The sequence below is a fragment of the Ambystoma mexicanum genome, chromosome 7p (genome assembly GCF_040938575.1).
Source record: "Ambystoma mexicanum isolate Mex_15411 chromosome 7p, UKY_AmexF1_1, whole genome shotgun sequence".
NCBI classification, from domain to species: Eukaryota; Metazoa; Chordata; class Amphibia; order Caudata; family Ambystomatidae; genus Ambystoma; species Ambystoma mexicanum.
The window spans coordinates 481,073,200-481,094,406 of record NC_090939.1 but is presented as its reverse complement, the minus strand read 5'-3'; the positions used below and the strand labels follow the sequence as shown (position 1 = coordinate 481,094,406).

At 43.8% G+C, this 21,207-nt stretch overlaps 1 protein-coding gene across 1 annotated transcript in view; it reads left to right on the top strand.

The window, feature by feature from the left end:
• LOC138526130 (amine oxidase [flavin-containing] A-like) overlaps window positions 1-21,207 on the top strand; it is a 493,108-nt gene that overhangs the window by 413,027 nt on the left and 58,874 nt on the right. The window contains exons 10-13 of the mRNA XM_069636505.1: window positions 781-834; window positions 5,533-5,590; window positions 7,393-7,490; window positions 10,212-10,323. Of these exons, the coding sequence (XP_069492606.1) occupies window positions 781-834; window positions 5,533-5,590; window positions 7,393-7,490; window positions 10,212-10,323 (322 nt within the window). The remainder of the gene's footprint in view (window positions 1-780; window positions 835-5,532; window positions 5,591-7,392; window positions 7,491-10,211; window positions 10,324-21,207) is intronic.

Here is a 21,207-nt window from a genome sequence, read left to right as displayed (position 1 = left end):
GCGGCCTCGTAGTAGAAGGGGTTATAACTCGCCGCCCTTTCTCAACCATTGCCTTCCCTTCCGACAGGCAAACAAGTGTGCCTCTTAGAGCAGACTCAATGAAAGTGGATCATTGCTAACCGGAAACTGAAATGAGATCAAAAACCCATAGGACATATGCTCTCAAAGGGGTTGAACCGGCCAGATAGGAATCAGTTTGGATCACTAGAGGTTGAGGTCACATTTAAGCCACAAAAGTTTTAAGTTCCATAAACTTGGCTTGTTTCCAAAAAGACACTGATTGTCTCTGTGTTAAAATGTAATACTTGGTAGCAACCCCTCTGTTCTGAATAATTACTGTTTTTTCCACGTAAGTAAACTCATATTGACAATTTTGAGTAGTCGTTCTGTTGCATCTGGCAAAAAATGTGCAAACATGTGCACGCTCCTATACCTTTAGTCAATCATTTAGTCAACCTTTAGTCAAGGCAAGATGCCTTTAAAATTGTTATTCTTATGTATACTATTAACTCTCCTTTATAGAATGTTTGTAAGCATGTTGCTTATTTTGTTTACTCCGCCATATTATTACCCTTACATCTACTATATATTTTTTTTAATACTTTGAGTGACTTCATTTGTTAGCTGATGGAGTGCTAAGCCCTGAACCTCTTTATTGTTATGTAAATTGTACTATGTCACTATGTTGCTTGTTTAGCGCTCTGATGCCCCTTAGAGCCCTTTCTGTGGTATGCAAAACAATACAAATACATGGAGACTAAATCATGTTTTTTTCTCTAGCTTCATTCTGGCCAGGAAGGCCTCGAGGCTGGCAAACCTCAGCAAAGAAGAAAGGTGAGCATTTTAAGGAGACAGGTTCCTTCTTAACACTATAGTGCACAGACCTAAAGCTGTCCAACTTTGGAAGTAGGGCTTCAGTGCGCTCAGCATGAAGGAGTGCTGAGATTGTGAAAATATGGTCAAACAGTGTGCATATCATGTGTGACCCCGTGATCCAATTCTGACTTTTCGCTTTGCATGCTGGGACTTTAAGGCCATGCTTATAAAGAGGAAACAAAACTACAAGTCCTAGCATGCAACGGGGAGAACCGTGACTGGATCAAGGTGTCACCCGTGATATGGGACATTCTGGCAGGTATGAGTGTATCCTACAAAGGTATAGGCTAAATGCCCTTGCTGATAGCTTTTTTGTTTAAGCCTCTGTTTTGACACCATTAACCAAAGACATAATTCTTGAATGAATGAGTTTAACCTATGTTTTTGTATGTTTAGTGTATTGTTGATCCCCACTGTGACACATATAACATAGACGGCGCCCTAAAACTACCAACCCAGGCCTCCCGTTAATACAATGTGATGGCAGGAGCTGGTAGAGCCCAGGTATCCTTGAGAGAATGTATCATACAGAAAGTAAGATGGCACTTGAGGTAATGATATGATCGTTTATGATCGTTTATTTATATAGCGCCTATACACAATGTGTTTCAAAGTGCTTCAAGACAAGGGAGGGAACAAGGGAAAATACAACCACATTCTTACAGGCCATGAACAGTAAGGATGTGAAATTAACTATCGTACTCGGCCTGACATTTCAGATAGTGCAAGAGCTAAGACCTAGATAAGGAAGGGAGGGGGAGAGTGGGAAGAAAATGGAAACAGACAGGCGACTACCGTACTAGGCCTGACGACATTTCTGGTAGAGCCAGAGAAAAACAAAAGGTGAGAGTGCAGAAAGAGAGGGGAGGAACAAAACAAGCGACTATCATACTAGGCCTGACGACATTTCAGATAGTGCTGGGGGAAAAGAACAGTAATGGGAGGGTGGAGGAAACAGACGATGTTGCTATCATATTAGGACCAGGGACAATCCATTAGGTAATGGATGAACTCACTGATGAATGAGCATTTTTAGTTTGGGCTATTAAGTGGTAAAGTACCACCTATAAGCTGAAACTTTTGCAATATAATACAGATAGGAAGTAATGGCATATGAGGAGGGATACACAGTTTGTAGATGTGGTTTGGTTTTTTTCCCACTCATTGACTGCCGATGGCCATGCTAATCCCTCTCCCAACCCAGTTTCTGCCCCTCCCAGCCCAAAACACTCCTCATGGGAACTCTTTGAGCTCACTTTAATCAAGCCTTACCATCAAACGTTGCACTCAAAGAGCCTGCCAGGGTTTTTTCAAAGCAGTCTTCTGAGTGCTAATAACTAAATTGGAGCTGTAAACATGCTAGTGGTGTAATACAAATGTCTTAACCAGGTATGCCTTCAGCTACTAAAAGCACTAACATGACCTTCACTGAAGTCCTGTTAAAAACGATCAGTGACAAAGCCAACAGTTTTGACTTGCTTATAACTTAGCATTAGGCATTTGCCAGTTAATACCACTACGGCAGTGCCTGGCAAGTGCCTTTCCCATGTCTAAACAAAGGCCCAAACTGCCAATGCTTGTTATGTCTTGCTGGAGAGAGCTTGCTCTCCAGGCAACTACCACATACACATAGTCCTCTGAAGCGTAACATGCATCTTTTGATGTGTACATTGTGCTTTGGCTTCTGTTTATAGCCTAGCCATTGCACATTCAGCCCGGATTCCTTGCTGGATGAGGTGCTGTTGCACAGTGCAAAAGACGGCTTTATTTGCGTGTCTGCTTTTGTGAGCTGAGTGCATCACTGGCGGTGTGTCTCATTTGGATTAGGGTCCCCAGCAGCAGAAGCACCATAAAGTAATGCTTTCCATAGTTCACTTTCTCTGTTTGGTGTCCGTTTCACCTAAATAATCACAGAGCATGTGTAGACCTGCCCGGGCACCTGAAAGCAATGCACGTGTGCCTCAAAAGCACGACCGACTTCTCACACCTCACTGAGTGCATTAGGAAATCAGTTCATCAGTGCGGAACATAGCATATGTCTCGCACTTTCTTAATCCATGGGTTCCTAGAAAAAAAGGCTGTTGGAATACAGGAGGCATGAGGCGCATTGACCATAGCTACTTCATGTAATTTAATAAGCACACACGTATGGCAAACAGTATATTAGAAGCCATGTTTGCAAGTTTATAAATGCGGGCCTCTAAGGATTGCCGCTTGCATGCTGCTCCCTATCCTCTTCCCCCTCCTTGCACGACACTCGTAAGTTCTGCACGCAAGTCACGTGGGGTTCTTCACATCCTCCAGAGGAACACAATGTTTGTTGAACAAGTAACTTTTTAAAGTATCGCTTGGGATGAGGAGTTTTCTCCCGGGCACCCACTTCCATGTCAAAGTTCAAACATCCGGCCTATTTAACTGAAAATGTGTTAGCAGCGCACACATTATTTGGAGCAAAATGAGCACATGTGTCAGTGATTGCCCCACTCCCATAGGAGCCGGAATAACTGGGAAGGCAATCACGCGAGAGCATGCTGCATGCGGTGCTATTCTTAGGTGTGACATAAAGACACTAGATAAGCTATAGCACGGCGGGATACAGTAGAAACAACTCCTGTGATAAGGCAAAAAGCCATACACTTGAACCCAAGCCTTACCACATTGGGGTGTGTATTTCCTTAAAGCAACGAGTGCTGCTTAGTCATCCCATATAATCTTATCAATAGTGTTAGGAATGGCTTTATGTCCGGTTTGGCGAAAGGGCAAAGAGAGCATAAACAGGACGTTACTCCGGCTGGGGGTGTCACAAATAAATGTGACTATATCATGACTCTATTACTTATTAAAACAAAGATCCAATTATCCTTACTCTGATGATGGAAAGGCATGATTGTATTAATGGAACAGAGGCAAATATTAGGCAACACGTGTCTCTTTCAGTGCAGCAACACAGACACACTACCATCCCCACATTTCCCTAAACATGACCATCATTTGACCCCTCCCCTCATCCCACCAATAGTCAAGCCCCGAGTCCTGTAACACGCCCTAGCAGGCTCCACCCATCCTCTTCTATCAGCATTTCCCTCAAAGAGGGTCTACAGTATAATCAAGAAAACACAACGTGGCCACCGTGATCATTCTGATGTGACATGGATCGCCTCTGTACAAATTGGCCTCTCTAGGAAAGCCCCTACAGGCTGAAAAAGGAAATAGAAAGGTGAGCGAGGGTCAAATAAGTAGCAGTGCGATAATTCTAGCTTTTGCGCAATTAAAAAAAACACACCTTTCCATTGTCTGAAGTGGAATTATTGGAATTGCATTGCATGGCCGGGAGGCTCCTGTTGTGCGCGTTCAAATGCAGGCAAGAGCTGAAGCGGAAGAATGCACAACAATCGTCTGCTCTGAGCATCCTCTTCTTTTCTGGCCTCTGTCCAAATGGGTGTGAAAGCCACCCCCTTATACACATCTGGCTAAAGCAGAGAGAGTGGTTACATGTCTTTCCATCAAATGCATTTTTGGGGGGGTCCCCTAAACCCCCGTTTTAACCCTTAAAAACACACCCCAAACAAAATGAACCATTTACTCCACAAAAATATGCCAAAATATGCATTTGATGCACATTTTCTCGTTAGAACATTCTTTATGATAAAATCCTCGATATAAAGTCTGCACAGCAGAAAGAGTCTGGGTGAAGAGGACGTCATTGTATTTGTGTATTTATTTGCAGAACAGGGATGCCAATTTCGAACAGAATTGACTAACAATAACAAATTAACAGGTGGCGGAAGCATTCCCAGGAGGGTGCCTGCACAATAGCATAGAGATAAGAAGAAGTAGTGAGGCAGTTTATTATGGTGGAAAAATATTATGACATAAACCAGGAACAAAACAAAACAAACAGAAACAAAATGCATATAAGAAAACAGGTGACTGACAAAGGAAACATTAACCCCAGTAGGCAAGTGTTTCAAGCTATTGAGGAGTGCTAATTGGATATACAAAATGAAATTATTAAGCGTCACTGGACGCAGTGGTGGGGTCAGGTAGGGAGGGTGGGGAGAGGGTAGAGGCAGCTCCTTCTTTAGCAAGTAAGTGAAGTTTAAACCGAGCTTTGAAGAGATCCACATGTCCAAAGGAAAACTACCAACTGGGAAGAAGACATTCTCAAATCTTTGCTGCAGGCCATGTGCAGTTAACGAACCCTTACTCCAGGAGAAAGTGCACAGTTCTTTTCCATCTGGCGGGAATCTCGGAAAAGCAGCAAGAAACTAGCACTTGTGGCGCCTGCTAGGACATTTTATAGGACTGAGGGGTTGACTGCCGGTGGCATGAAGAGACAGGTCAACCTAAGCCTTACTGTATAGGTATGTGCGCTTCTTTCATACAACAAGCACTGCTTTATCATTCCACATAATATTATCAGTGGCTTCATGTCAGATGTGTGGTTTTATCGTGCTGCTTTATTAAGGGAAAATAGTTTTAAATAATAGGAGCCTTTGCGACAAACTATGAAAAATCCACCCCGTAAGGAAATTAATGTATGCTTGAGTTAACTGATCGGATTGGCTGATTCGCAGCAATAAGTAAGCTCTACAGGGCGGAAGTGCAGTTTCAGGAATATTTGTTTCCATTAACCTTGTTGTTCTGTTCTCATAGAAAGAGGAGGATATGTGAACTCTACGCGAAAGCCCTGGGCACGGAAGAAGCCTTAAACGTAAGTAATTCTGCCTTCTGTCCACATATGGTGAATATGCTTTGAGCGCGGCATGTTGGGAAAAGAACCTGACTAGGTTAACTAACATAGTGTACGAGTTACAGACTGCTTCATTTTTCTGCATCCATATGGAAGTAGCACATTGTAGAAAACGATGCCCGGCACAATCCACTGCCCGCCATGTTGGTTCTTAAGGTTCTCACTGCGCCTTGAGTCCCAGTCACCTCTTTGAAAGGCCCCACCCTTCCCACGGTGGTTAACAATACTTATTTACTGCAGGCGGCAAACCCTACCTCTGTAATGAAGTCCTTTTCCCGCTGAAACTAAGAGGAAAAGAAGCTCACCTGGGTTCCACAGGCGCTCATCCATTCCTACCTAGTTCCCTCCCCAGTTCACTTGCCCTCTCCTCTGCGCTCTTTGACTAATTGTATTAGTCTCTCACTTGCCCCGTCCATACAGAATATAGCAAACATCTCTTCCAAGAGGCCTATCCCAGCCTGATCTCCCTCACCAGGATCCCTGTTGCAGAGGAAATCTTTCTTGTTGGGTGTTTGCAAGACAGCATGAACTGTATTCGCAATTGGTACACGTGGGGTATTAGGCCCACTCCTCCCCACGCCCCTCCATTCTTGGTGCTTTGATGCCGCTCTGTATGAAATCAGTGCTTTGTGAAACTATCTAGACAAATAAATAACATTATCTGATTGACTGCAACCCGTGTCGATAACATTTGTATGTTGTATTACTCATGCGTGGATAGTCAATATCAACTTCAGTGCACAATCTGGGAGTTTGAAATAGTGCACCGCTGTCGGAAATGGTTCCATTTTATGTTTTGATTGGTTGGACAGAATGGTGTGCTACAAATGTGTAGGACTTTGTAAAACGTATACAATAATATGAGTCGAGCTAGAGCATTCATGTGGCACATTTAGCCTATCAGCACTGTAATCTGTGCCACAAAGAGTATGTAAACTCAAATCAGGAAGCTTGCTGTACTGTATCTTTACACTTCTTTATGTTCATAGAAGTCAGGTGGCAGTCATTACCTTTAACTAAGGCGACTGTATTTGTGTTGATGAAGTTTGGGAGACAATGCTTCAGATGAACTAGATGAAACTTTGAGGATTGTTATAGCAGACACAATGTTTGCTCTCTTTCTATCCTACTTATTGCTCATAAACAGATGCCTCTGAGTCCTAGATGACCTAATGATCACCAAATGATCACACAAGGGCACAATCTTCCACTGCATAGGGGGTCATTACGAGTAATCTGGTGCAGATGAAATGCTGGTAAAACATCTGGTACTACCGGCTCAGGCATTTTTTCTGGACCGGATTACTCCGAGTCTGCCGATAGGGGCAGTGAACTACCGACAGGCCCGACCTGCTGGGAGTTCAAGCCCCTACCAGCAGAGTAATCACTGAAGCACCGGCACCGTTAGCAACAATGATATGCATTTCACCTTACACGAAAATTGGGGTATCTAAAATGAAATTTTTGTCAGTGAGTGAAAATGGTCACTTCAATAAAAAAAAACTCTCCCATATGGTTCCCACATAGTCTCTATGTAAAGTGTTTTTTTCCATATATGGTTGCACTAAAGAGCATGTAACACAGAAAAGCTATTTTGTCTTAAGCTATAAAAAAAAAGAATAAAATGTCTCCAGAATAGCTATTTCGGAAGTCTTTTGGTATTTGTGGAGATAGCACATTATCCACATACCATAGCCACCTGTAGTATTGAGTATTCTTTCTTGATTGTTTTGCAATAAATTATCTCGACCTCTTTTTCACAGCCAGTACACTATGAAGAGAAAGACTGGTGTAAGGAGCAGTACTCTGGTGGCTGTTACACGTGTTACTTCCCACCAGGAATCATGACTCAGTTCGGAAGGTATGGTGATAAAAAAGGTATTGCATTTGAAAAATATAGCAGCAGAAACATGCTTACAAGTTGTTCAAAAATAATGGGCACAAAGGGAAATATTCTCTGATAGCATATGGCAGCGATTTGTATACTATAATGTATCATCCCAGCTCAAAGTTGTGACATGCAAGGACGACATTCATAACCCTGTTAATATAATGAAGACTTGTGTTAATTTTAATGTATTGTTACACCCCACAGCTCAAAGTTGTCACACAAAAGGGAAACCCACAATGAATACAAACAATTAACAGATACATAGCATTGTCAGGTGTGCCGTATAATTCAAATATGGTGTCTGAAAATACTGCTTTAGTTACGATGCAGTTGTCCAATGGAAGTTACCCTCAACGGCGCCATGCAGCTCACTCTTTTGAATTAGGATCCTGATTATTACATCCTTTAACACACTGTCATGCTGCACACAATTGGAAACAAATGTTAATTCACCAGCAGCTTTGGAACAAAAGAAGCTCTTAAAAACAACATTCAACAATTATCTCCCAGATTTACAAATTGGCCAACATTATAACAGACCTTTCACCATAATTAATACTTTCCTGCATCACAGAGCTGCTGGTTGACACCAGGACCTCTATACAGGCTGCTGCAAGACCTTTGGCAGCGATTTATAGCCAAACCTAAAAAGGAAAAATAATGTTGTGTCTAAAAGCATTAGCTAAAATTACATCTGTACATGTATAAAAGGTATATCCTGTAATCAAGCTGAACTCTTAGAGTTTACTCACAGTCCACAATAAAAAGAACCACAGATGCTGCTGAAGATGTCTACACCCCAATACACCCCAATGGCTCTGCTCTTCGAACTGGCTTCTCTGTCACATCAGACTAGAACACAAGAATCTACAATTACTAAAGGGATTAGTAATATTTTTTTTCCAAGCAGTGTTTGAACCTGGACTACATTCTTTGTTTGTTTTCAACACTAGTTGCCAAAGTCCCTTGGAGTTGCTGTACCCCACCAACGACTGCATTTCACCGCCTTCCAATCCACGCAATGCTTCCTTCTCCATTCCTCGCTATACCTTTATCCTAAATACTTCCCAACATAATTTAGGTCTACATGTACCTCAAATAATAAGCAGAGGCATTTCAAAATTAGCCATTTTACATAAACCTATAAAGTACAAATAAAGGAAAGTCAAAGTGAGTTATCTCTAAAGAACCTGGAGAAAGTATTTCCACCACAATGTTGTCTTGTTTTTTTTCCTTCGATTCACCTGATTGATTGACAATTGCTATCTTTGTGTTGTCAGTTTGCTAGATCACAGTTTTGTATCTTTTGTTGGTTGATTTTACATGCGTGTCATGTCATTTTTAGTTCTGTGTAGAGAGCTCTTTAGTTGTCTTCAGAGCTCTTGCAGCATTACACAGATACAGAGTCATGTGCCAATCAGCTTCTCCATGTTGCATGGCAGGGGAAATCTCACTTATGCGCTCTGCCATTTTGCTGTGTTATTGATTTACATTTTACCGGTTACTATGTTAGTTTGACAGTTGTGAAATGTTGTTCATTATAGGAACATCATTTGTGTAGATAACATATATGTACCCATTCCCAGGAGGTTCTTTTCGGTATTAGAACAGGTTTTGAACAATTTTGACAAGGTATACCCATGAGCACCAACGGCTCAAAACATACTACAATTCTTTTTAAAAAAAAATCTGACAGTACTTTGACAGTGTTTTGCCCTCGCCAGGTCCTAACCTGTCCGACAAGGCTCTGCACACTGCCGCGGCCCCCGGTTCCTTCGGGAGTCGCTGCCATGGAAAGAGAAAAGTGTAGTCCCTTCTCTCTTTCCATAGTGGCCATTTTCTTTGTTTTGATTTTTTAAATTCTTTTTTCAATGGCTGCCATGGAAAGGCATAAGGGACTACATGCAGTCCCTTCTCCCCATTATGTGGCTGCAATTTTGTTTTCTTTTTTTCAATTGCGAAATGCTGACGGCGTCTCGCAACTGAAAAAAAGATGATCAGTACTCCAGTCTTGCGGGCCACAGTACTAATAGCAATAAGCCCCGAGTGGGGGGCGGGAGGCATTACCACTTGAGGTAATTCCCTGCGACCTGCGTTAAGGCCCTCGTTTAACCATGGGCCCGGTGGCATTACCTGAAACGTTAATGCCCCTCCTGCTCGGGACTTATTGCTTAATTATGGTATGTTGCAATCTGTATCCATGGACATTGCTAAAATGGTATGTTATTTGACTTTTGATGTTATATGCTACAAAAATGTAGTGGTTGTCAAAGCATTACTCTGCAGTGGAGGGCAGGCTTTATGAAACAAATGTACACTCCATTTACGAAGTCGGATCTATTGTCTTTGCCTGTGTGTGTTGATTCATTGCTTCTGCTCTGAGCTGGAAGCTATTATTCCTGGCCTGGGCACCTAATAGACATTAGAAGGTGATAGGTACAGGTTTTATTGGAGGGTACATCACCAAATGCAGCTTAACTTTGTCAGGGCTTAAATACAGGTCAGATTTCTGGAAGTTGCTCTCGAAGGAAGGCCCAAAGAACAGACAATGGGTGGCACGGGAAGTAAACAGCTTCTACCAAAGTTTCCTTTCCTTCAACCCACGGATGTAGAAAGTTAATGACTAACATTTGAACCTGTAAATGAACACTTACTTGATGCCTGTGTTAACTGCTAGATGTTATTTTGCAGGGTAATTCGTGAGCCAGTTGGAAGAATATACTTTGCTGGTACAGAAACAGCGACGCAGTGGAGCGGATATATGGAGGGCGCAGTTCAAGCTGGAGAAAGAGCAGCCAGAGAGGTACTGGACACGTCTAACTCCTCAATTTGAAAAGAGCCCCCCTCCTCACTCCATTGCATTCCTTCTCTCAAAAAACCCAGTGCTTATCACAACATCACATGTGGGCATGTTCTTTAGAAAATTGTGCAGCTATGCTACTCAATAAAAAAAGCCTGGACTTAGAAATACACCTAGTGTAATTCTTACTTTAGTGGTGAAGTGAACAGCAAAAACTGAAAGATATTACCAATGTCACTGCTCCACAAGAGAATTTCAATAATGTCGGTTTTCATTATGTAACCTAACAGAGGTAAGCAATCGTATTACTTGAATAAGCCAAACACATTAGTGATGCAGGTTACAGGTCTGCTTTCCTATGTTGGTTGGTTGGAACACTGGACAGCAGTGGGCACCACAGAGCAGTAACAGACTCTAAGATGAAATGTGTGTAAGTGATTTCAACCCGGCACTTCACCTAAGTCAATGCCTAACGGGTGATGCACAGCTGAAATCCTTCATTAATTATTTGTGTCTATAAGGTCTTTTATTTCTGAACGATGTACCACTTATATCACACCCCTCTCTTTTAACCCCCCCCCCCCCAGTCACACTGAACCAGGAATCAGGCTGGTTTGCAAAGTTAAAATATTTATTTTATGGATTTCACAATATATATATATCACACTATTTTTAATGGTTATACAATGATCACCAATGGGGTGATGTTACACTAAACAATCTCTTTAATCACAAGGAGTAATGATGGGAAAAAATAATGCAGCATAGAAATAATACTTTAGGTATGTTCAATCAAATGGCCATGTGATTACTATTTCCCCCTGCACACTCCTCAATCCCCGCAATATGCAATATAAAGAGATAGAAGGAAAGAGAACAGGGTTCAGGAATGCAGAATTCAAACAAATATATCAATCCCAATTTCCCCCAGCAAACACAGGGAGAGAAACAGGAATGATTGTAAACTTGTCAAAAATGGTTTTACAGTTGGCTTGAAGGGAATGGGTAAAACACGGAAAATGGTTTAATTCACTGAAATTATTTAAATACTAATGGGAGCCACTTTGTATGGGTTCGGACAAACACTAGCAATGATTTAAGAGTAATAAGCAATTTGAGAACTTAATTTTGAGGTCGGGTGCAATGAAAAGCTATTTTACACGTTATAGATTTTAGCCAAACGGAAAATTTGTGGCAAACTTTTCCGTGCGCTGTAAGCGCGATTGCGGAAAAACTATAAGGAGTTGAAATGCCGTTTTGGGTTCATTGGAAACCTTAGGATGGTAGCTTCAAGTAAATATGAAGAAGTTATGAACGGAGGTCGTTTTTTTTCAGAAAGAGGCAACATTGTAAAACAAGAATGCGCTTTTTAAAATACAAACAAGGTTTCTTTACACTAGGGATTGACTAAGAAGATACAAACTACACGACAGCACAGCCACCAGATCAGGACGTCACCGATCAGGTTTTTGCCCACTGAGATGCTTGCCTTTCTTCAGATAAAATATATCAGCGCAAAGATGATTTTAACAATATTATTACAGAAAGACTATAGGATAAGAGAGAGAGTTCAGGCAAAACAAAAAGGATTTCTAACAATACAGTTTTGGATATGAGATAGATTTGATTTGAATAGGGATGATTATGGACAGTACATAGGCTAGTGACAATCCTATACTATGGATACTCACTACCAAAGTTTGAATGGAATCGTCAGGGATCTGGTCAAAGATTTCTGGGACAGACTGCTCGGCACACCGGACTGGACGGGTCAGCGATCAGCAAGGCTCTCTGGATACCGCAGCGCAGGACTGGACAGGATCTGCAATGGCTCTCTGGTCTGCACAGCACGGCACCACCTGATTGGGATTTAATCTGCCCTTCTGGTTATGAAGATAGTTCTTATGCAGGCAAGCAGTTACAGCACGGCCTGGCTGCTCTTTGGTTTCCCCTTAAAGTCGAGGGATGGGTTCTGGAAGTTAGGCCCAGCTGAAAGTGGTTCAGCTATGCTCTGAGCCATTCTGCTTGCAAAGTTTTTGGAGTCTGGAACAAGGAGTATGGATGGATCTACTTCAAAGTGCTTTGCCAATCTCGAGATTGTGGGTGGATCTGTCTCCTTCTAGGTCCTCAGCTTATTTATGTGTTTCATAAAGGGGTGGGTAAGCTGAATTATCCTAGGCGCACCCCCTAGGTAGTCCATTGGCTAAAGTCTGCAAAAACAAAGTGTTATCATGATAATGTGGTTTATGAGGCAGGGAAAACCTCCCCTTTGCCTTTTGCACATACAATCTATTTCTGATATAATATATCATTACATGTGTACAATCTTTATACCAATGACATACATATATCACATATTTTGTGGAGCACCCTCTCTTCCAATCCTCGTTTCTGTGAGGCCGTGGGTCTGGATTTGGGAATTTTTCACACTTTTTATCCATGACACAACATCTGATTTGTCCACAATTTTGTACATATGTGCGCATGATATCTGGGCATAATCGTATGAAGGTTTATGCTTCTGACATGAATACAATTGCTACAAAACCAGAATTTTCACTACGCCTTCTCAGAACACCACACAGAGTCATGGGTCCTTTTAAACTGTGCACAAAAAAAATCACAATAACAATACTGTAATTTTACAATTTTTACAGATTTGCACGCTCCTTTGTCAGTCTGTTTAGAAATATGCTTTCTGTCCATTGAGAATCAACAAAAATGTCTATCCCCGCCTCCAAAGGTTTCATGTAGCTCAAGAGCAATCCCCGCCTTCTTCTTCTGGCAGAGGCCGCTGTTGACACGTACAATCTGCATATCTTGTCAGCCAAGGAAGGTTCATTGTCTCCTCCAGGAGCAGCAGCCCAAATCTCCTCCCCTCTTAATCAACACCTGAATGTGAGTTCCTGGCCATTGGTGAGAAGCAGGAGAGATGTCTTTTGTTGGGGAAAGCTGGGGGGAACTGGTTTGATGACTCTGAGTTTCAACTAAATTCACTGCAAATTATAACATTTTCTTAATTTCAAATAAAACTTGTAATTTTTAATCAAGCAGCTAGAACTCTGATTCCAGTCTCTAGATCCTGGAGATTAAATAGTTACAACCTATGTTCCTCTTAATGACGGGTCACTTGGATTTAAGACATTAGATCTTAATCGTGCAACTTTGCAGTTTAAATGCAGGCTTTTGAAACAGTCACAGGCGGTCGCTGGTACTGCGCCCATATTTTGACAGATTTCCACAGGCAAGCACACTTTTTACTGTGGATATTTTGATGATAGATTCCACTTTTCCTGACATTCTGGGTTCATATTGATTCCTTAAATGAAGGGACGGGTAACACCCAGAAAGGATGTTGGATGTTTTGTGGTGTTTTGATCCGGTATTCTGTATTTTCAGCAACCAAGAAAAAGGGATTTAAGAGCAATTTCTGGGCTTTTTGCAATAAAGCACTGCCTTTCATGCAGTTTCCATTTTTACTTGCTAGGCAGCCCAGTGGCATGTTTTAGCAGTGAGGTCTCCTTGCCACTACTGACAACAGGCAAAGTAGATTGGCAGCCATCTTTTCCGGTTTCAAAGCGCAATTTTCATAGGTTTTGGCGCGCCCAGGGATTTTGCAGCCATTTTGCTGATTCTGGTGCCACCAGCACACAGGGATGTCGCAGGGCAGAGCAGAGTGGGTTAAAACATCCCACAAAGCCCCCCCTCGCGAGTTGACTCTTGACCGCCCGTCAAGGGGAAGTCGCGAGATTGGGATTTTCAGTTTTCTTTTTTTCTGGTCCAAATGGCAACATTCATCTGCTTCTCCCATCAGTGGTAGATCGACAGGTTCCCCTCACCGGTTCCGGATGAGAGTATGGGGCGATACCCTGGGCCCCTTGGGTTTCTCCTTCCGGTCCCCGAGTGGTCCTCCTTGATGCTTAGGATCCATGGTTTCAAATTCTAGGATGACAAAACAGAGCATATTTGTAGACATTTCCCCACCACTACTCATGTAGAGGGGCAGACACATACATTTGACATATGAGAACACTCTTTTCTGTTTGCAATCATTCCTATTTATAACAAATGGAATAGTTTTATTGTTGGAATTCTAGGGGCCTGGAGTGTCCCCCTCTGGGTTTCTAGATGAATCCTCTAGTTGCTGCAGAGTGTGCCTAGGATGGCAAAACTTCAGTTGGTTGATGTGGACCCACTTATCTTCCCCCTCTGCCAAACTGCCTTTGGGGATATGGATTTTGTAGGTGACTGGTGAAATTTTGTCTACAATTTCAAAAGGACCCCACCAGCGAGGCAGAAATTTGCGCTGGTTGGCCTGTTCCTTTGGAAATTGTATAAATAGACCCAGTCTCCTACTTGGTATTATTTCCTAGTAGTCTCAAGGTCATAGTGGGTCTTCAAAATATCCGCAGATTTTTCTAGATTTCGCTGAGCATAGGCAAACACATGTTGAAGGTGTTTTCTCAGATTTTCAGCATACTCATGAGTTGTGGAGGCATTTATCAATGTATGCACTTGGGTTCTGTAGAGCAGATGCTGGGGAAGCACCATCCTTCGTCCAGTCATTAGCTCAAACGGTGACATTTTAGTTGCTGAAGAAGGGGTAGATCTGATGGCCATCAGGACAAGAGGTAGTCGGATGTCCCAACTTGGCCCAGACTCTGCAACACAAACTTTTTTAATATGCTCACAATTGTCTTGTTGTATCTCTCCACTGCACCACCAGAGGCTAGCCGGTAGGCAATGTGTAGTTTCCTTTTGACCCCAAGTATCTCACACATCTTTGTCATCAATTCGCTAGTGAAGTGGCTACCTCGGTCTGACTCGATCCTTTGGGGTAGTCCAAGACGCGAGAAGATGTGGTTGATCATCAGGGCAGCTGCTGTTTCTGCCTTGCAATTTGGGGCCGGGAGACATTTCACCCATTTAGTGAACAAGCATGTCACGGTCAACATGTACTTGTTCCCCCTAGAGGAGCGAATCACGGGCCCGATAAAATCAACTTGTAAATCTAACCAAGGCAGTGTCATCCCCCTCTTTTGGAGAGGCGCACGTTGTGTTGGATGTTGGCTGAAATTGTGCACACACAAAACACCTCTTCAAGTATTGGTCGAGGTCCTGCCACATGTGTGGCCAGTATGCAACCTCTCTTAAGATTTCAAGTGTTGTATGAAACCCCCTATGACCGGCTGTTGCCGCATCATGGGCGTGACTTAGCATCAGGCTTCGGAATAAGGTAGGGACCACCCACTGATCATGGCCAGCTAGGGATCTCCTTACCAACAAACCGTCTTGGATTCGGAACATTTTTGGACATTTCATCAACACTCTGAGGTCCTCTTTCCCAATGTAATCGGTATCCGTCAGGGGAAAGTTCTCCGGGTCCTCAATGTGTTGATAGAAATTACCAATTATTGGATCCCCTTTTTGAGCCGTAATCAAGTCAGCATCTGGGGTTTCCTTACTCCATTGTGCAGTTGAGTTTTCATTGTGAGCATTTGTCTGGGACCTAGTGATAGCAGTGACCTGGATTTCCCCCAACAGAACTCAATCTCAAGTAGATCTCCTTTGATGTCTCCGGTTTTGGCCAGCTGATCAGCTAGGTAATTTCCAATGTTGTCTGGTCCCCCTACTTTAGAATGACCCTTGATCTTTTTCCAGTAGATGGTCATCCCATTCGAGGTGACCAGATCATCAATATTTTGGATAAATTGTCCATGTTTCAATGGTTTATTATTAGCACATAGCGTGCTTCTGGTTTTCCAGTTAACCAGGTGCTCCATGAACCCGTTCCGTACATAATCAGAAACTGTGATTATGATCAGTTTGTGGAGTTGATGTTGGACAGCAGTGAGGATGGATTGATGCACAGCCATCAACTCTGCCACTTGACTACTTCGGGGACCGATTTTGTACCCAGCGGAGCATTCTGGGGCATCATTCACCCATGCATTCCCTACGCCGGCCACAAGTTCTTTTTCCACGTTGTCAACATGGTAAGAGCATCCATCCACATAGACAGTGGGCATTCCCTCACACTGGTCTTCTTCATAGACTTTGTGTGGGGAATTAAGGTATGCCTCCATGTTGTCCTTGATTTTAAGACTTTCATCCTCCAGACAGTTTTCTCTGGTACAATCAAGCAAGTCAGCCAGACCTTGCGCGAGGGGACTCTTCTTGTTTCGGCCATATCTGACCTCCACAGGAAAGCCTTGCATTGACAGAATCCAGGAAGTAATTCGGGAATTACTCACATTTCCGCCCCAGATTCTGTCAGTTTGGAGATATTGCAGAGGCTGGTGTGGAGTCTCCACTATGATGTGTTCCCCCTGGATAAACGGCTGTAATTCTTCACTGCCCACACCGTTGCAAGGAGTGCCTTCTCATAATCGTTATATGTTTCCTCCACAGAGGATAAAGTCTTACTCGCATAGGAGATTACTTTATTGACCTTATCATGCTTTTGATATAATACTGCAGTCGAGCATGTATTTGAGAACCCTGTCTCCAAGAAGAACTCTTTGTTTTTGACAGGGTATTCTAGGCAAGGCGCTTGAGAAAGGCTTCTCTTGAGTTGTCTTACTGCCTCCGCTTGTTTTGGACCCCACTCCCACTTGACCCCCACTTCAAAAGATTGATCAGGGGTCTTGTGATCTCTGCGTAGTCCTCAATGACCTTTCTGCTGTAATTATTTAGTCCAAGGAGGCTCCTTAGTTCCCGCAGAGTTGTGGGGTCTTTTAATTTCTGGAGTGCTTCCACTTTCTTTTCCTAGGGACAGAGACCCTGAGGAGTAATCTCATGCCCCAGGAAATTGACACAGGTTCTACACCACTGTGCCTTTTGAAAGGAGAGTTTTGCTCCGGCAGCCCTCAACTGTGTCAGAACATAACGTATCTCCGCTATGTGTTCCTCCAAGTCGAGCTTTTGACGAGAACATCATCTACATAGGCCAGGTTACCCCTTTCACCCAGGTCGGGCATGGCCTTATGTAGAAAAATGTTAAATTCATTGCCGGAGTTGATGTATCCGAATGGAGTCCAAGTCCATGTGTACTGCTGTTCCCCGAAGGTAAAGGCTAGCTTGTATTGGTCCTCTCTACTGACAGGTACAATCCAGTACCCATTGGCCAGGTCTATTGCAGTGAATACCTGTGACCCTTGGATCTGGGCCAGCCCTTGGTCAATGTAGGGAAGAGGCCATCAGGAAGTATGGACCCGTATGTTGAGCTACCTTAAGTCAGCACAGAGTTTCCACTGGCCGTTTGGCTTCAAAATCCCCAGCACCGGATTATTGAAGGTGCTGTGGACTGGACGGATTATCCCACGGGACTCAAGGTTCTTAATTATTTCAGTAAGGGACTCCATTGATGCGAGAGGCAAGCGATATTGCTTCACAAACACTGGAGTCATGCCTCAGCCCGTGGGAATTGTTGTGGTGTGAATGTCGGTGCAACCACAGACATATGAGTCCACCGCAAAGAGATCTTGAAAATCTAAGAAAACTTGTTTCAATTTTTGCTTCTGCTCCAGAGTCTCACAGGCATCAGCTAGGGTGACTCTCTCTTCAACCATCTGCCTGAAGCCTGGAAAGACTTCTGGTTTTGCCATCTCAGTGGCCTCCTCCAGCTGGGTGGAGAAGTCCCTGGTCAAAGTGCTGATTTGGACGGGTGGCTTCAGATGGGGAAGGCAGCCCTCATGGACCTGAAATATCACCTCATCCCTCCTGAAGTCACAGGTCACATCTTCCTTGCCATGAGGGCAGGAAGTGTACACCAGGAAATTCCCCCCATGCCGGGTGAAGATCCTGTCTGGTGTTGTGTTATCGTCACTATCACTGTCAAAACAGTCCTTGGGGATTGGTCCTAAGAGTTAATTACCTAAATCTATGAAAAAATGTTGGTCATCAACCGCCATTCCAATAATGGTGCCTGCGGCTAGAGTGATACTCTTTAAGTCGCTGTTATCCACCTCTATTGGAATTGTGTTGTGTTCTATGTTGACTAGTGGTGTTGGGTTTACCCCCAACCCTTGCTGTTGGAAATAAGCATTAAGATGAATATAGGCGTCAGGGTTTTTCAATTTCTGTCCTCTTTTATCTTTCACTTCCAGTGAGAATTGTCGGGTCCTTTCTGGGATGGCGACTTCCTCTCCAATCTGAATTTCAACTGCATAATGCAGCAGTTGAGCTGACCTAAATGCTTTCTCTGGGTCATCAAAGCCCATGGGATTACCCGCTAATCGAGACCAAGCTTTGAAGTTTATTAGTCCAAACTAATGGCAAAGCAGGAACATCTCGCACGACCCCACAATTATGGACTACACTCTTGTTGCCTATGGAAATTCTGAGCATACACCTGCTAAGCAGGAGATATTTGGAATTAGATGTTTCCATGTCCATTTGCCATTTGTCTATCAGTTTAAATGTGGGAATGGCTGGATCTTTTGGGAGTTTGTAGAACATGGCTTCGCTGATGAAGCTCTTACCGTTGTTCACGCATACTCGGGCGAGAACAGAGTCCTTCCCTTCATTTAACTGAATGGGGATGAACAACTGCTCTCCAATTTTCTGAATATCAGCCAGGCTTTTAGCTGGTTTCTCATCTTTCTGGACAATAGGAGTGGGATTTTCTGATTTTGAATTTGTAAAGAATTTCAGAGTGTTTCCTTCCAGTGTGGAATGCCACCTTAGACTGGAAGGAAAGTTGATTTTCAGAAATAGAGGACCCCCCCATCACCAGTTTGTTGTCCCACTGCAATTACTGTCACGTCTGGGATTTGGTTATTCTGGAAGTGAAATTCTATTTGGTCAGGTTTTTGTTCACCCATGTGGCATGTGCCGTTTAAACTAACATGGTTAATACTCTGTTTCAATTTTATTGGTCGGCTAGTCTGGGTCCAGAGGACCTTGTTTACACAATCTATTAGGGGTGACAATCTACGCAGGATGTCATTCCCTAGTAAACAAGGTGAGCCCTCTGGAGTCACAACTATGACCAGTCCCCTCCATGGGAATTTCCTTCCCGTCGAAGTTCTGAAGTTGTCCAGGAAGAGGGGTGAGAGGAATTTGATATTTCTCCCCCTTTCCGAATTCAATTGATCCCAGGCCCTTTTTTGACAGAAGGGTAGCTTGGGATCCAGTGTCCACCAGTGCCAAAATTGTACATTGCCCCTGTATTTGAACCGGGGCATAAAATCTTCCCTCCTTTTCCTCAAGGGGGCAAAGATAATGTACATTTTTGGACAACTGGTGGGTTAGTTTCTTGGTTTTGGACACTGATGGAAAGTTGATTTGGGCAGGATTCTGTTTGGAGTCTTGGGAATCTGAAAGAAAAAGGTGACAGCTAGATATGGGGGAAGTTTTGGGTTCCCCTGGTTCTGGGCTGCCCCTCCCCCCTTTTTGGAGGCAATCACCAGTATTGGTTTGACCCAGGGGATTTTTGTGCTGTTGATTCTGGGGTTTGCTGATGGGCGGTGCCAACTCAGTCCCCACATCTACCCAGTCTGGATTTGGATCCTTTGGGACCAATTTTTCTTTGGGAGGAGTTCCCCCATCTCTGAAGGAGAAGATCATTTTACCAGGATCCCCTGAGAATCCCTCTCCTTCAAACTGGAAGACTTGTACCTCCGCTTCAAAATGGTTCTTTTTGGGCTCTTTATTTCTCCTACCCCTCCTCTGCTCCATGGGTTGCAGACTTTCAGGGGAAGGAGATTTTGGTTCTGGTTCCTGGGTTTCCAGGGTCTTTTTACAAGTGGGGAAGGAAGCTTCCTCCAAGGCGTTACACCCCCCTTCCCCTTGTGCCTCCTCCCTGGGAACCGGTGGGTTGTCGGGGTGCTTCCCCAGTCATTGCTCTACCAGGACCTGGATTTTAGGCATTCTGCACCGCCATGCTCATCTGGGGGTTCTGTTGAGCCCTCAGCATGCAACCCATATCCTTTGCCATGTTTTGGACCTGGTACTCTAGTTGTGACATCCGCTCTGGCTGGTACGGGACCCTCATGTGTCCCCTGGGCTGATCCTGGGAAGGGTAGCTATTCCTTCTCCCAAAATACCCCGGGTTACGGAAATGTGGGTACCCCTCCACCCTTGGCCTCCCCTCCCCCGGATTGGGCTGTCTGGGCTCAGGAAATTGGGGAAAGAAGGATGGATTGTTTTGGGGTTTGAAATTTTCCGGGTACCTTGGGAAGAAGTTATGTCCAGTATTTGGGGGATTACTGCCCTCCTGGGGGAAGTGAGGAGGGAGGTTCCCTGGGTTAGCTGCTGTCTGGTTGGATCCCCCCGCCCCAGGAGGGAGTCCACACATAACCCAGGATGGGTCCATTGCCCTTGTAGCGTGGGCTGATATAGTCAGGGGAGTTAGGTGTCCCATTTGTGGGATTGCCTCCCTGGCTCCCTGTTTGTGATTGGCCCAAGGGCTTTCTGGGTTTCGAGTTGCTTTGATTCTGTGCAGGCAGGTTTTTAGGCCCCCCATCTCTAAATCTAAAATGGGGCAACCTTCACCTCCGCCACCTTAGCAGCAGCAGGGGTGTTTGTTGTTTTGGGGCTTTTGGGATTATTTTTATTTTCCACTGGCTTTTGCACCTCACAAATGCGCGTGGCTTGTTCAATGACCCAGTCTAGTGATCTTTTCTCGTGAAAGTCCCTCACTAGCTGGGTCATGATGTACTGAGGGAGAGCGTGGAAGAAAGTATTTACAAACTCTTTGCTGTCAGTGCGCACCCTTCTAGTGGTCTGTGCAAAGGCAAGCTTTAATTCTTGAACAAATTCTTGTGGGGCCTGATCATCCCCACATTGCAAGTTGTAGGCTGCCTTGCAAGCCTCCTGTGGATTCCTGTGCACAGAAAAATGTTTCATGATGGCCGCCCTATAGGTGGACCATCTGGAATGATT